At 51.9% G+C, this 16,528-nt stretch overlaps 1 protein-coding gene across 1 annotated transcript in view; it reads left to right on the top strand.

Annotated features, from left to right (window-relative positions):
- The first annotated feature begins 1,947 nt into the window (after positions 1 to 1,947).
- CTDSP1 (CTD small phosphatase 1) overlaps positions 1,948 to 16,528 on the top strand; it is a 78,790-nt gene continuing 64,209 nt past the window's right edge. Inside the window, exon 1 of the mRNA XM_075609675.1 lies at positions 1,948 to 2,264. Coding sequence (XP_075465790.1) covers positions 2,198 to 2,264 — 67 coding nt within the window. The 5' untranslated portion in view covers positions 1,948 to 2,197. The remainder of the gene's footprint in view (positions 2,265 to 16,528) is intronic.

Genomic DNA, 16,528 nt, shown 5'->3' with positions numbered 1-16,528 from the left:
ATCTTGTCATAAGCTACTGTGACAATACCTCTCCCAGAGATATCAGGAACACATACCTCTCCCAGAGATATCAGGAACACATACCTCTCCCAGAGATACCAGGAACACATACCTCTCCCAGAGATACCAGGAACACATACCGCTCCCAGAGATACCAGGAACACATACCTCTCCCAGAGATACCAGGAACACATACCTCTCCTAGAGATACCAGGAACATATACCTCTCCCAGAGATACCAGGAACACATACCTCTCCCAGAGATATCAGGAACACAAACCTCTCCCAGAGATATCAGGAACACATACCTCTCCCAGAGATATCAGGAACACATACCTCTCCCAGAGATATCAGGAACACATACCTCTCCCAGAGATACCAGGGACACATACCTCTTATTAAAGAATGTATTATACCCCGTGGTCATTAAGATTTTAATAGGGTTCATTTCTACTATACCATATATCATTTTCTGTTTGCATAAGTCACGTAGACCCCTGAATACAGGCTGTGTTTGATATTGGTTGTTATTAGGACTGGCCCTTTTGAATATACACCCACTCAAAGAGCCACGGTGCTGGTCACCTAGCACTGGAGCGGTGAAGGTTCACCAATTATCCCAGCTCGGATTGTCTCTCATACGCCTACAATACTGCAAGTAGATTCCCACGATGCTGTGATCTTATTCTAGGTCAGCCCCTACAATGTGTTTAATACTCCTTGTTAAGGTACTGGTCTCAAATACACATATCCTGTATAGTGGTCAACTCGAGTCCTCTAGGGCAGGGAAGCGCAATCTTCTTTCCCTGCGCCCCCCTGCCATCTGTCCCCCTCTCCTCGCGCCCCCCCGCTTACCTTGCTTCAGACGTCCTGGCATCACGTGACGTCACATGACGCGTTGCCACGGCGACGCGTGACCAGGAGCGTCTGAAACAAGGTAAATAGAAGTTTACAGAGGCCCTGCAGCTCCCCCGGCATTAATTTAAATGCATTCGGAAGCTTGCGGGGGTCTCTGTAAACCCCCAGTGAGTCTTGCGCCCCCACTTTGCGCACCGCTGCTCTATGGCCACCAACAGGTCAGGTTTTCAGGATATCCTAGCTTCAGCACAGGTGGCTCAATCAGTGGCTCAGTCGAACCCTGCATGTCTCATCCTCACAGTTGATTGGCTGGCTCTCCCATGCAAGTGAGGGCAGTGGCTGGAATTGAAGCTTCATTGGATCCTACTGCCATATTCTCCCAGCCAATGGGGAGTTTAAGAGGGCATTTAAAGATGGCTGCGTCCATGATGGTTTTTCTTAACGACTATATCCACATTCATGAGATGGAGAGAAAGAAATGTTTTAGGGTGGGAGAGTGAGTGAATGAGAGAAAGTGTGAATGAGTGAGACTGAAGGAGTTTGAATGAATTAGAGAGTGAGTGAGAGTGTGAATGAATTAGAGAGAGTGAGTCTGAGAATGAATGTGAATGAATTCGAGAGAGTGAGTCTGAGAGTGAGTGAGGTTGAATTAGAGAGATTGAGTTTGTTAGTGTGTATGAATTAGAGTGAGTGCGATTGAATTAGAGAGTGAATCTGAGAGTGAGTGTGAATGAATTAGAGTGAGTGGATGAATTAGAGACAGTGAGTCTGCGAGTGAGTGTGCATGAATTAGTGAGTGAGAGTGTGAATGAATTAGAGAGTGAGTCTGATAGTGAGTGTGAATGAATTAGAGAGTGAGTGTGAATGAATAAGAGAGAGTGAGTCTGAGAGTGAATGAATTAGAGAGTGGGTCTGAGAGTGAGTGTGAGTGAATTAGAGAGTGAGTGAGATTGAATTAGAGAGAGTGAGGTTGAATTAGAGTGAGAGTATTATTATGTGGGAATAACATGAGACTTGTAGCTGCAGCAGTCAGTCTGCCCCCAGAGGACGATGGGGGCATCGCCGCTTTAACGGGGCCCCTTGAAACCGCCCCTGGGTTCCATGTTTGTAGCAGGAATTGAGAAGCGAAGAACTCCATGTTGTAACAAAGTTTCCAGCAATCGCCCCCTTTTCTTTGCTTTTTCTTTATTTCCCCCCTTCCCCTCTCCTCCTTCTCTCCCCTCCTTTCCCATGCCCCCCGCCCTCTCCCCACCCCCCCACTCTTCCTCCCGCTGGGCTTGGGGTCTGAGAAAGAAGTGAGGTGGCTGCAGCGGCGGCAGGGCAGGGGTCTCCGGGGGTGATGGACAACCCGTCCATATTCACCCAGGTCAGCAAGGAAGACGTGAACACCCCCCTGCAAGAGAAAGGTAAGGAGGGGGAACCACCAGCCCCCCCCCCCCCCGGATCTGATCCTGCACATGGGGACAGTGACATGTGGCTCTCGGTGCCCGATCCTATCACCACCTTCTGTAGTCACACTGTCCCCTTCTTCTGATCCTATCGCTAGTGGGGTCCTCTCGGTGCCACACAGGGGGCTGCAACGTGTTGCTGTGCGACAGCATTGCAAGGGTTAATGTTGGGAAGGTGGGGTGACAGTTTGCCTGTAGTGCCCATAAGAGGGGGCGGGACACTGGGCCAGATGTCCCCCTCCCGCCCCCCGCTTTTTTAGTTTGTAGGTTCCTAATCTCAGGCTATTTAATGAGGAGCGTGTTGCCCCCTCGGAGTAGAACAAGGGGGCAGCAAGAAGCCCACATTGTGGGGGTAGTTGGGAGTGGGGTGGCTGGGAGTTGGGTGGAGGATGCGGGGTGGCTGGGAGTTGGGTGGAGGATTTGGGGTGGCTGGGAGTTGGGGGGAGGATGCGGGGTGGCTGGGAGTTGGGGGGAGGATGCGGGGTGGCTGGGAGTTGGGGGGAGGATGCGGGTGGATGGGAGATGGGGGGAGGATGCGGGGTTGGGGGGAGGATGCGGGGCTGGGGGGAGGATGCGGGGTGGGTGAGAGGTTGGGGGGAGGATGCGGGGTGGGTGAGAGGTTGGGGGGAGGATGCGGGGTGGGTGAGAGGTTGGGGGGAGGATGCGGGGTGGGTGGGAGGTTGGGGGGTGGCTGTGAGTTGGGTGGAGGTTGTGGGGTGGCTGGGAGTTGGGTGGAGGTTGTGGGGTGGCTGGGAGTTGGGGGGGAGGATGTGGGGTGTTGGGTGGAGGATATGGGGTGGCTAGGTGTTGGCTGGAGGTTGTGGGGAGGAGGATGTGGGGGGGCTGAAAGTTGGGGGGGGGATATGGTGTGGCTGGGATTTGGGGGGAGGATATGGGGCAGCTGGGAGTTGGGTGGTGGATGTGGAGTGGCTGGGAGTTGGGGGGACTGGGAGTTGGGGGGAGGATATGGGGTGTTGGGTGGAGGATATGGGGTGGCTAGGTGTTGGCTGGAGGTTGTGGGGTGGAGGATGTGGGGGGGGCTGAAAGTTGGGGGGGGGGATATGGGGTTGCTGGGTGTTGGCTGGAGGATGTGGGTTGGCTAGGTGGAGGATGTGGGGTGTTGGGTGGAGGATATGGGGTGACTGGGAGTTGGGTGCAGGATCAGTATCTAGCATAGGGGCTGGAATTGGAGTTGCTATGTTTTTACACACGGTTATGTCTGTTTGTTACTCATTTAGTACTCGCCCCTACCCCATAACATACTTTCTGCAAAAAGATAATGGGGCTTTTTGGAGATACACCGAGTAAGATGCATAGAAGATCGTTTTTACGCATTGCTCCATTTTCTGCGTTCGTTTGCGTGAAATTGTTGGCCAGAAAAGTTTACGCCACATCGGACCTGACGGATATTTTTGACGCACGGAGACACAACTCATTATAATGTTCGCCTCATGTAACCCCCTAATCCCCCAAACTGGCACAGACACACAAGATGAATATGACACAATTTGTCTCATCTTTGCTCTGACACATCACCCCCAAATAAGGCTGCGCACATAGCGCGCACGCGCCAGAGCTCACGGAGGCGTACACGCCTGTGGCCTGAGCCATCTGTGGACTCCGATGACGGGGAGGCGTGGCCCTGACGTCACCCGGCTGGTTCGCCCTCATTTGTTGAAACGCTCACGTGACTCGGCAGTCGCGCAAAAAAATCGACTGGATTTGTCTCCTCCAAATCCTGCCGCGCTGTTGCGCTTCTGCGCGCTCAGTATGGCCGGACTGCTTCACGCAATGTTTTTGTTCTTGCACTATGGCCGCAGCCTAAGTGTATCGGATGTAAAGGGAAGACCTGCCCTTGAACACTTCCCTATCCCGGAAAATATTTGCTCCCCAAACTCTGTACAGGCATACCCCGCATTAACGTACGCAATGGGACCGGAGCATGTATGTAAAGAGAAAATGTACTTAAAGTGAAGCACTACCTTTTTTCCACTTATCGATGCATGTACTGTACTGCAATCGTTATATACGTGCATAACTGATGTAAATAACGCATGTGTAACAGGCTCTATAGTCTCCCCGCTTGCGCTCAGCTTCGGTAGAGGTAGGGAGCCGGTATTGCTGTTCAGGACGTGCTGACAGGCGCATGCGCGAGCTGGCGTTTGCCTATTGGGCGATATGTCCTTACTCGCGAGTGTACTTAAAGTGAGTGTCCTTATAGCGGGGTATGCCTGTATATGAAGACAGCTCGCCCCCTTCTGTTTAAATCTCCGTACCTAACAGGGATGGACACATTACTTGGCAATCCTTTATGATAACACCCAGATCCAAAATGGACAAGATATGCAATAAGAGAGGGCCCCCAAACTCCAGTCCTCAAGCCCCCCACAAAAGGTCAGATTTTCAGGATATATCCCTTCATCAGCACAGGTGGCTCAATCAGTCCCTGCTTCAGCACAGGACTTCAACTGAGCCTCTGATTGAGCTCCCTGTGCTGAAGCTGGGATATCCTGAAAACCTGACCTGTTGAGGGGGCTTGAGAACTGGAGTTGAGCCCCCTGCAGTAAGGCACTCCACGCTCACACTGAGGTTTCTTTTATTACGTTTAGAAGTCAGTGTGAGAACCATTTATCGATTTGTTATCCGCCAATAACTTGAATGGCCATTATTGATAATAGCTGCCGCGGTTTTGTGAAGAATCTCTTAGGTTGATTTTAGTGGCAAAAAATGGGCATTTTTGTAGTTTGGTAAATAGATATTTCTACAAACCTAGAATTTGACAGCTGATCAGAACCTCTTGGGCCACCTGGTCTGGTCACCTGTCCCTACGGCTATCGGACTTCCTTCTCCCTCCCTCCCTGATACTGAGAGGTCCGATGGTAAGAGTATTCTGCTCTTGTAATAAGAAGATTTTAAACGTCTTGCCTTTAACACTACAGCACAAATAATATATATCTTTGCATAAAAAGCTGTAGATCCTTCCACTGGTGTGTGTATCTTTATTTATATAGCGCCATTAATGTACATAGCGCTTCACCGCAGTAATACACGTGACAATCGTATAACTAACAAATAACACATAATGGGAAGCGATGCTTCAGACATAAAAGTGACAAGGAGGAAAAGGAGTCCCTGCCCCGAAGAGCTTACAATCTAATTTCGTGGGAACCTTGTGAAGTCCCTCCCCAGAGCTGACAGTAGCACGGTTTAGTTCCCGGGACCCTCTATTCCCATCCGGTAACAAATAAAATTAGGGGCCGGGGGTGTTGCTAGCTTGAGAAAAAGGACACGTATTTCTGTTGGGCCATATTTATTATGGCTTCCATCTAAGCGGCTTATTCAGTGGAACCTGAGGCAGCGGTTTTGTCTGTTATCGACCGCAAACTCCTCTGGACGTCAGCGAACGTTATTTATATAGCACTGATCATGTACTCTGCACTGTACAACATTACTATAGGAGGCCAATAATGTACATGACAAAGTATGGGATAGACGTGCATGACAACATAAGGGTAAAGGTGACCCTGCCCCAAAGGGCTTACAATCTACGTGTTGTGTTGGGAGACTTGCAGACATGGCTGAGTCCATAGAGACTTCAGGCGCGCGGAGGCTGAGGGAAAGCGGGTGCTTTCCTTGGCCTTAGTCCGCACGCCGTCCGGGGGCGGGTCAGTGACGTCACAAAGCAGGTTCGCCCTCATTGGGCGAACCACTCACGTGACCGGCCCATCGCTCCCCTCAACTAAAAAATTTTACGAGCTGCGGAAGCGTGCGCGAGCCCCTGCGAAAGCCGCTCTCATTGCGGCTGCAGGGGCTCACTGGTAAGTGTGAGCGCGGCTCAGCGTGTAAGCGCTGACCATGCCCTCGGCCTAAGGAGTAGAAAGTGCATTATTTCATAGAATAAGCCCCTAAATATGTCCCCCACCTGTTCCTTGTGACTGAATCACCGCTTCAGTTCTGCAGCACAGAATACTCGTCTGTAACTGGCACGTTGGAAGCGGCCTCGGGTTTGCTCACCTGTGATTGCTTCTCTGTCACTGCTCCCCCAGGTGTGCTTGTGATGGAATATATAGGTGTTCTTGTGACGTCGGAGTATGTAGGTGTCCTTGTGACGTCGGAATATATAGGTGTCTTTGTGATGTCGGAGTATGTAGGTGTCCTTGTGACATCGGAGTATATAGGTGTCTTTGTGACGTCGGAGTATGTAGGTGTTCTTGTGACGTCGGAGTATGTAGGTGTCCTTGTGACGTCGGTGTATATAGGTGTCCTTGTGATGTCGGAGTATATAGGTGTCCTTGATCCAGCAGGTTGAATGCTTGCGTCTGTCACATCTCCACGTGGTGGGCTGTGTTGTTGGATAAATATGACTTATTTCGTGTTGATTTGCAGGACCCTTCGGCGTCGGTGTTGCATTATTTTGCGCTGCAATGCACGGCGTGTGTGGGTGCCAGAGAGACGGACACATCACATTAATAAGCACAGGACGCTCGCAGGAGATATCTTATCTCTTAACTCCTTTGCTGCCAGTGAGACTTGCAAAGCAATGGAGGGTGGAGGCTCCAGCCCCCTTCGGGATACATTCCGAGGCATGTTCATGTCCTGTCCAGCCGTGTCCCCCAGTCGTAACCCTTCCTATTGTGCCCCAAATGATCTTCCTGTGGTAATGCCTGGCAGCCATATTGATCTATCCCTGAAAGCTTGCTTCTAGGCCTTATCCCAGGAATGGAAATGCCAGAAGGGTGCCAACCCCAGAAAGCGGACCAGCGGTTGCCAGCGTCTCGCGCCCCGTTCCTGCGCCTGTGTACCCGTGGTACCACTCTGACTCCATAGCCCTGCGGCGTGAGCGCTAATGCAATGATTAGCCAGCCCTGGCCAATCTTCGGATGTTTATTGAACAAATGTCACCTTAGTGTAGGAAGGAGGTGCGTGTCACTCCCTCATAATGTCATTGGTTGTCATTCGGCCCGCCAGGAGTGCTAGCTCTTGTGACGACACCTGGACATTGTGGGACACCCAAGGGGTAAACCAGCAGATCATTCAAAAATCTATTCACGTCTTTAGACTGACTGCGTGCTCTCTTGATTCTTCCTTTAGCGTCTCCTCTGGCTTCCTGTCTTTAATATCCTGTGTAATTAAATCGTTTCTCAGTATGTGCCAAGGTATTTGTGGCGGTATCTTGCTCCCTGTGGGCAGATGTTATCACACTGCTGGATGCTAGTTTGCATCTTTGCTGTAGGACAGGGGTAGCCAACGTCCGTCCTCAAAGGCCATCAACAGGTCAGGTTTTCAGGATATCCCTGCTTCAGCACAGGTGGCTCAATCAGTCACAGCTTCGGCACAGGTGGCTCAATCAGTGGCGCAGTCTTCGACTGCGCCACTGATTGAGCCACCTGTGCTGAAGCAGGGATCTCCTGAAAGCCTGGCCTGTTGGTGGCCCTTGAAGACTGGAGTTGGGGACCCCTGTCCTTTAGGATGTAAGGTGATGGGATGAGAGAATGAATCCGTGTGGTAAGCGACCAAGTCTGTAATGATAGTGTTAGAGACCTGTGTCTGTTCTTTGACAATGATGGGTGTATGTTAGTGCCCTGGATGCCTAAGGGGAGGATTTCTTGGTAACCGAACTGTTGCCAAGCCCAAGTGGAAGAGTAAGGATGTCCCTGCTATGGGATCGCTGGGAGACTGAAACCTCCATGTCATACAGATGCACGGGGAGTAAGAGTGCAGGTCTCCTTCTTCACAGCCCAGCCTCCATACAGACACAGCGAAGTCACATCACTGGGCTACACCTGCCCTGCTTGCCTGTGCCGGCTTGCCTGTGCCGGCTGCCTCTTGGTAATAGTCAGTAGGAAAACTGTTGAACGCAGCAGAACATTGAACATACCCAGCAGCACCAGCAGCTTCTAATCATGAGCAGCGATGTAATATGTGGGATCATAAGCCCAGCCCTCACTGGGTTCAATGGGACCCATTGAACCCAGTGAGGGCTGGATGGAGTTATGGAGTTCTAGGGTCTGTATTGTACTTCTGTATGTATGAATATGCTTAAATACTAATATATTATATATATATACACACACACACACACACACACACACAGGCTGTGCTGAAAAGCTGTGCAATGCAGCAAGCATGAGCTTATAGGGGTCCATGTCAAAATGGATTTGAAGCAAAATGTGGCATTGTGTGCTCATTTGCATGTCATTTCCCAGAATCCCTTGCTGCAGTGGAAGTGCTGTGTGCTAATGGTGAAAGGCAGGGTTGCAGACCTGTCTAAGGCTGAGGCCCCGCATGCTACTGCAGCGCCCGCTGTGGCGGACGCTGCAGGGACGAGAGCCCTCCCCTCAATGGCGCCGGGCCCCCTGCGAGGGGGGGGGCCGCAGCGCTGTGCCGAGAGTTTCTCCTGCTATCAATAGGATTGAGAGCAGGACTCGCGACGGAGCGCTAGGCTACGCCCCCCGGCGGTTCAGTCAATGAGGGCTAACCTGCCGGGTGACGTCATGGCCGCGCCCCCGTCACTCCCCCGCCACGCTGCCCCCCCCTCACCCCCGGTCTCTCTTCCTGCAGCTCACTGCAGACCGGGGATTCGGCTGCACGCGCCGCCAGTCTCGCGGGCGCGCGTGCAGCGGAGGTACTGGGGCCTCAGCCTAAGACAGCAAATATGGGATATACACACACACAACAAAACTATAAACCAGCACTCTGATAAGAGAGTGTTAGGTGTAAAATAATTAATGGAGTGTGAACCGGGAACAATATAACAGGAAAGATCCGGGAAATGCAATTACTGAAGGAAAATGCCGCTCTAAAAATGGATTGAACCAAATCCGATAAATGAGTAGAGCTAAGAAGCAGAGCGCCCGTGCCAGGGGTATATATAAAAGAGATATACACAGAGTAAAGGGGGGCTGTTTGATGGCTGTTGGATCCCCTCTTCCCCTTCCTGGCGACCAGCACATGCGAGTGATTAACTGTTTTCATCCTGATCAGCAATGTGGGGTCTCCCTGTATGCAGGTTGGAGGCTGAGCTGCGGATATATCCATCACTATCTATACCTGGTCACTGGTGAGATATATCCTAGCCTTATCTATATAGCTATATATCTGTATTTACATTTTCATATCTCATTACCTCCGTACATAGCTCTGGTGCGACAGGGTACCACTGAACTAACTTTTCTACACCCCTTCTCCTGCCGCAGTTCCCCCCTGTATGTGTGCATACATATTGAATATCCTCTTCAATTAGTCACGGCAGGCGACTATTGTATTTTTAGTCATTGTTGCTTATTCATGTCTCATTGATATACATATGTGTTTCTTCTATATAGGGATTTGACTGTCCTGTTTTATTAAAATTATCCTATTTGTATATGTACCACTGGCATTTCCGCTGCTTTTTTTTGCTACACACACACACACACACACACTCACTCACTCACTCAACACTCACACACAGACACACACTCACAGACACACACACACACACACAGCACTCCAAGGTTAGACAAATATAAAGTTACATTTATTACATCATAAGATACGAACAATAAAAAAAATAGAGCGACATTTCAAGGCAAACGGCCCTTTCTGAGGCTGGAAACGTCGCTCTATTTTTTATTGTTTGTATCTTATGATGTAATAAATGTAACTTTATATTCGTCTAACCTTGCAGTGTGCGTGTGTGCGTGTGTGCGTGTGCGCGCGCGCGTGTGCGTGTGCGCGTGTGTGCCGTGGGCATTTTCTATTGTTTTGATCCGGAGAGGTGAGCCCGGATCGTCCAGCGAGCACCTATTCTACCTTTAATTTCTCTTCCAGAGAATGGGGGTCTCGCCAGTGTGTGTATACTGTACATGAATGGGGGGGTCTCACGCGGCAGTGTGTGTATACTGTACATGAATGGGGGGTCTCACACGGCAGTGTGTGTATACTGTACATGAATGGGGGGTCTCACGCGGCAGTGTGTGTATACTGTACATGAATGGGGGGGTCTCACGCGGCAGTGTGTGTATACTGTACATGAATGGGGGGGTCTCACGCGGCAGTGTGTGTATACTGTACATGAATGGGGGGGTCTCACGCGGCAGTGTGTGTATACTGTACATGAATGGGGGGGTCTCACGCGGCAGTGTGTGTATACTGTACATGAATGGGGGTGTCTCACGCGGCAGTGTGTGTATACTGTACATGAATGGGGGTCTCACGCGGCAGTGTGTGTATACTGTACATGAATGGGGGGGTCTCACGTGGCAGTGCGTGTATACTGCACATGAATGGGGGGGTCTCACGCGGCAGTGTGTGTATAATGTACATGAATGGGGGGGTCTCAAGCGGCAGTGTGTGTATACTCTACATGAATGGGGGGTCTCACGCGGCAGTGTGTGTATACTGCACATGAATGGGGGGGTCTCACGCGGCAGTGTGTATACTGCACATGAATGGGGGGGTCTCACGCGGCAGTGTGTGTATAATGTACATGAATGGGGGGGTCTCACGCGGCAGTGTGTGTATACTGTACATGAATGGGGCAGTCTCACGCGGCAGTGTGTGTATAATGTACATGAATGGGGGGGTCTCACGCGGCAGTGTGTATATACTGTACATGAATGGAGGGGTCTCACGCGGCAGTGTGTGTATACTGTACATGAATGGGGGGTCTCACGCGGCAGTGTGTGTATACTGTACATGAATGGGGGTCTCACGCGGCAGTGTGTGTATACTGTACATGAATGGGGGGTCTCACACGGCAGTGCGTGTATAATGTACATGAATGGGGGGTCTCACGCGGCAGTGTGTGTATAATGTACATGAATGGGGGGGTCTCACGCGGCAGTGCGTGTATACTGCACATGAATGGGGGGTCTCACGCGGCAGTGTGTGTATACTGTACATGAATGGGGGGGTCTCACGCGGCAGTGTGTGTATACTGTACATGAATGGGGGGGTCTCACGCGGCTGTGTGTGTATAATGTACATGAATGGGGGGGTCTCACGCGGCAGTGCGTGTATAATGTACATGAATGGGGGGGCTCACGCGGCAGTGTGTGTATAATGTACATGAATGGGGGGTCTCACGCGGCAGTGCGTGTATACTGTACATGAATGGGGGGGTCTCACGCGGCAGTGTGTGTATACTGTACATGAATGGGGGGGTCTCACGCGGCAGTGTGTGTATACTGTACATGAATGGGGGGGTCTCACGCGGCAGTGTGTGTATAATGTACATGAATGGGGGGTCTCACGCGGCAGTGTGTGTATAATGCACATGAATGGGGGGGGTCTCACGCGGCAGTGTGTGTATACTGTACATGAATGGGGGGGTCTCACGCGGCAGTGTGTGTATAATGTACATGAATGGGGGGGGCTCACGCGGCAGTGTGTGTATACTGTACATGAATGGGGGGGTCTCACGCGGCCGTGTGTGTATACTGTACATGAATGGGGGGGGTCTCACGCGGCAGTGTGTGTATACTGTACATGAATGGGGGGGTCTGACGCGGCAGTGTGTGTATACTGTACATGAATGGGGGGGTCTCACGCGGCAGTGTGTGTATAATGTACATGAATGGGGGGGTCTCACGCGGCAGTGTGTATACTGTACATGAATGGGGGGGTCTCACGCGGCAGTGTGTGTATAATGTACATGAATGGGGGGGTCTCACGCGGCAGTGCGTGTATAATGTACATGAATGGGGCAGTCTCACGCGGCAGTGTGTGTATAATGTACATGAATGGGGGGGTCTGACGCGGCAGTGCGTGTATAATGTACATGAATGGGGGGGTCTGACGCGGCAGTGCGTGTATAATGTACATGAATGGGGGGGTCTCACGCGGCAGTGCGTGTATAATGTACATGAGTGGGGGGGTCTCACGCGGCAGTGTGTGTATACTGTACATGAATGGGGGGGTCTCACGCGGCAGTGTGTGTATAATGTACATGAATGGGGGGGTCTCACGCGGCAGTGCGTGTATAATGTACATGAATGGGGGGGTCTGACGCAGCAGTGCGTGTATAATGTACATGAATGGGGGGGTCTCACGCGGCTGTGTGTGTATACTGTACATGAATGGGGGGGTCTCACGCGGCAGTGTGTGTATACTGTACATGAATGGGGGGGTCTCACGCGGCAGTGTGTGTATACTGTACATGAATGGGGGGTCTCACGCGGCAGTGTGTGTATACTGTACATGAATGGGGGGTCTCACGCGGCAGTGTGTGTATACTGTACATGAATGGGGGGGTCTCACGCGGCAGTGTGTGTATAATGTACATGAATGGGGGTGTCTCACGCGGCAGTGTGTGTATACTGTACATGAATGGGGGTCTCACGCGGCAGTGTGTGTATATACTGTACATGAATGGGGGGGTCTCACGCGGCAGTGTGTATACTGCACATGAATGGGGGGGTCTCACGCGGCAGTGTGTGTATAATGTACATGAATGGGGGGGTCTCACGCGGCAGTGTGTGTATACTGTACATGAATGGGGCAGTCTCACGCGGCAGTGTGTGTATAATGTACATGAATGGGGGGGTCTCACGCGGCAGTGTGTGTATACTGTACATGAATGGGGGGGTCTCACGCGGCAGTGTGTGTATACTGTACATGAATGGGGGGTCTCACGCGGCAGTGTGTGTATACTGTACATGAATGGGGGTCTCACGCGGCAGTGTGTGTATACTGTACGTGAATGGGGGGGTCACACGCGGCAGTGTGTGTATACTGTACATGAATGGGGGGGTCTCACGCGGCAGTGCGTGTATACTGTACATGAATGGGGGGGTCTCACGCGGCAGTGCGTGTATACTGTACATGAATGGGGGGTCTCACGCGGCAGTGTGTGTATACTGTACATGAATGGGGGGGTCTCACGCGGCAGTGTGTGTATACTGTACATGAATGGGGGGGTCTCACGCGGCAGTGTGTGTATAATGTACATGAATGGGGGGGTCTCACGCGGCAGTGTGTGTATACTGTACATGAATGGGGGGGTCTCACGCGGCCGTGCGTGTATACTGTACATGAATGGGGGGGTCTCACGCGGCAGTGTGTGTATACTGTACATGAATGGGGGGGTCTCACGCGGCAGTGTGTGTATAATGTACATGAATGGGGGGGTCTCACGCGGCAGTGTGTGTATACTGTACATGAATGGGGGGGTCTCACGCGGCAGTGTGTGTATAATGTACATGAATGGGGGTGTCTCACGCGGCAGTGTGTGTATACTGTACATGAATGGGGGTCTCACGCGGCAGTGTGTGTATATACTGTACATGAATGGGGGGGTCTCACGCGGCAGTGTGTATACTGCACATGAATGGGGGGGTCTCACGCGGCAGTGTGTGTATAATGTACATGAATGGGGGGGTCTCACGCGGCAGTGTGTGTATACTGTACATGAATGGGGCAGTCTCACGCGGCAGTGTGTGTATAATGTACATGAATGGGGGGGTCTCACGCGGCAGTGTGTGTATACTGTACATGAATGGGGGGGTCTCACGCGGCAGTGTGTGTATACTGTACATGAATGGGGGGTCTCACGCGGCAGTGTGTGTATACTGTACATGAATGGGGGTCTCACGCGGCAGTGTGTGTATACTGTACGTGAATGGGGGGGTCACACGCGGCAGTGTGTGTATACTGTACATGAATGGGGGTCTCACGCGGCAGTGTGTATATACTGTACATGAATGGGGGGGTCTCACGCGGCAGTGTGTATACTGCACATGAATGGGGGGGTCTCACGCGGCAGTGTGTGTATAATGTACATGAATGGGGGGGTCTCACGCGGCAGTGTGTGTATACTGTACATGAATGGGGCAGTCTCACGCGGCAGTGTGTGTATAATGTACATGAATGGGGGGGTCTCACGCGGCAGTGTGTGTATACTGTACATGAATGGGGGGGTCTCACGCGGCAGTGTGTGTATACTGTACATGAATGGGGGGTCTCACGCGGCAGTGTGTGTATACTGTACATGAATGGGGGTCTCACGCGGCAGTGTGTGTATACTGTACGTGAATGGGGGGGTCACACGCGGCAGTGTGTGTATACTGTACATGAATGGGGGGGTCTCACGCGGCAGTGCGTGTATACTGTACATGAATGGGGGGGTCTCACGCGGCAGTGCGTGTATACTGTACATGAATGGGGGGTCTCACGCGGCAGTGTGTGTATACTGTACATGAATGGGGGGGTCTCACGCGGCAGTGTGTGTATACTGTACATGAATGGGGGGGTCTCACGCGGCAGTGTGTGTATAATGTACATGAATGGGGGGGTCTCACGCGGCAGTGTGTGTATACTGTACATGAATGGGGGGGTCTCACGCGGCCGTGCGTGTATACTGTACATGAATGGGGGGGTCTCACGCGGCAGTGTGTGTATACTGTACATGAATGGGGGGGTCTCACGCGGCAGTGTGTGTATAATGTACATGAATGGGGGGGTCTCACGCGGCAGTGTGTATACTGTACATGAATGGGGGGGTCTCACGCGGCAGTGTGTGTATAATGTACATGAATGGGGGGGTCTCACGCGGCAGTGCGTGTATACTGTACATGAATGGGGGGTCTCACGCGGCAGTGTGTGTATAATGTACATGAATGGGGGGGTCTCACGCGGCAGTGTGTGTATACTGTACATGAATGGGGGGGTCTCACGCGGCAGTGTGTGTATACTGTACATGAATGGGGGGTCTCACGCGGCAGTGTGTGTATACTGTACATGAATGGGGGGGTCTCACGCGGCAGTGTGTGTATATACTGTACATGAATGGGGGGTCTCACGCGGCAGTGCGTGTATACTGTACATGAATGGGGGGGTCTCACGTGGCAGTGTGTATACTGTACATGAATGGGGGGTCTCACGCGGCAGTGTGTGTATAATGTACATGAATGGGGGGGTCTCACGCGGCAGTGTGTGTATAATGTACATGAATGGGGGGGTCTCACGCGGCAGTGTGTGTATACTGTACATGAATGGGGGGTCTCACGTGGCAGTGCGTGTATAATGTACATGAATGGGGGGTCTCACGCGGCAGTGTGTGTATACTGTACATGAATGGGGGGGTCTCACGCAGCAGTGCGTGTATACTGTACATGAATGGGGGGTCTCACGCGGCAGTGCGTGTATACTGTACATGAATGGAGGGGTCTCACGCGGCAGTGTGTGTATACTGTACATGAATGGGGGGGTCTCACGCGGCAGTGTGTGTATACTGTACATGAATGGGGGGGTCTCACGCGGCAGTGCGTGTATACTGTACATGAATGGGGGGGTCTCACGCGGCAGTGTGTGTATACTGTACATGAATGGGGGGGTCTCACGCGGCAGTGTGTGTATACTGTACATGAATGGGGGGGTCTCACGTGGCAGTGCGTGTATACTGTACATGAATGGGGGGGTCTCACGCGGCAGTGTGTATATACTGTACATGAATGGGGGGGTCTCACGCGGCAGTGTGTGTATACTGTACATGAATGGGGGGTCTCACGCGGCAGTGTGTGTATACTGTACATGAATGGGGGGGTCTCACGCGGCAGTGTGTATACTGTACATGAATGGGGGTCTCACGCGGCAGTGTGTGTATACTGTACATGAATGGGGGGGTCTCACGCGGCAGTGTGTGTATAATGTACATGAATGGGGGTCTCACGCGGCAGTGTGTGTATACTGTACATGAATGGGGGGGTCTCACGCGGCAGTGTGTGTATAATGTACATGAATGGGGGGGGTCTCACGCGGCAGTGTGTATACTGCACATGAATGGGGGGGTCTCACGCGGCAGTGTGTGTATACTGTACATGAATGGGGGGGTCTCACACGGCAGTGTGTGTATACTGTACATGAATGGGGGGGTCTCATGCGGCAGTGTGTGTATACTGTATATGAATGGGGGGGCTCACGCGGCAGTGTGTGTATAATGTACATGAATGGGGGGTCTCACGCGGCAGTGCGTGTATACTGTACATGAATGGGGGGGTCTCACGCGGCAGTGTGTGTATACTGTACATGAATGGGGGGGTCTCACGCGGCAGTGTGTGTATACTGTACATGAATGGGGGGGTCTCACGCGGCAGTGTGTGTATACTGTACATGAATGGGGGGTCTCACGCATCAGTGTGTATACTGTACATGAATGGGGGGGTCTCACGCGGCAGTGTGTGTATACTGTACATGAATGGGGGGGTCTCACGCGGCAGTGCGTGTATACTGTACATGAATGG

The sequence above is a fragment of the Ascaphus truei genome, chromosome 7 (assembly GCF_040206685.1).
Source record: "Ascaphus truei isolate aAscTru1 chromosome 7, aAscTru1.hap1, whole genome shotgun sequence".
NCBI classification, from domain to species: domain Eukaryota; kingdom Metazoa; phylum Chordata; class Amphibia; order Anura; family Ascaphidae; genus Ascaphus; species Ascaphus truei.
This window is presented reverse-complemented; position numbering and strand designations above follow the sequence as displayed.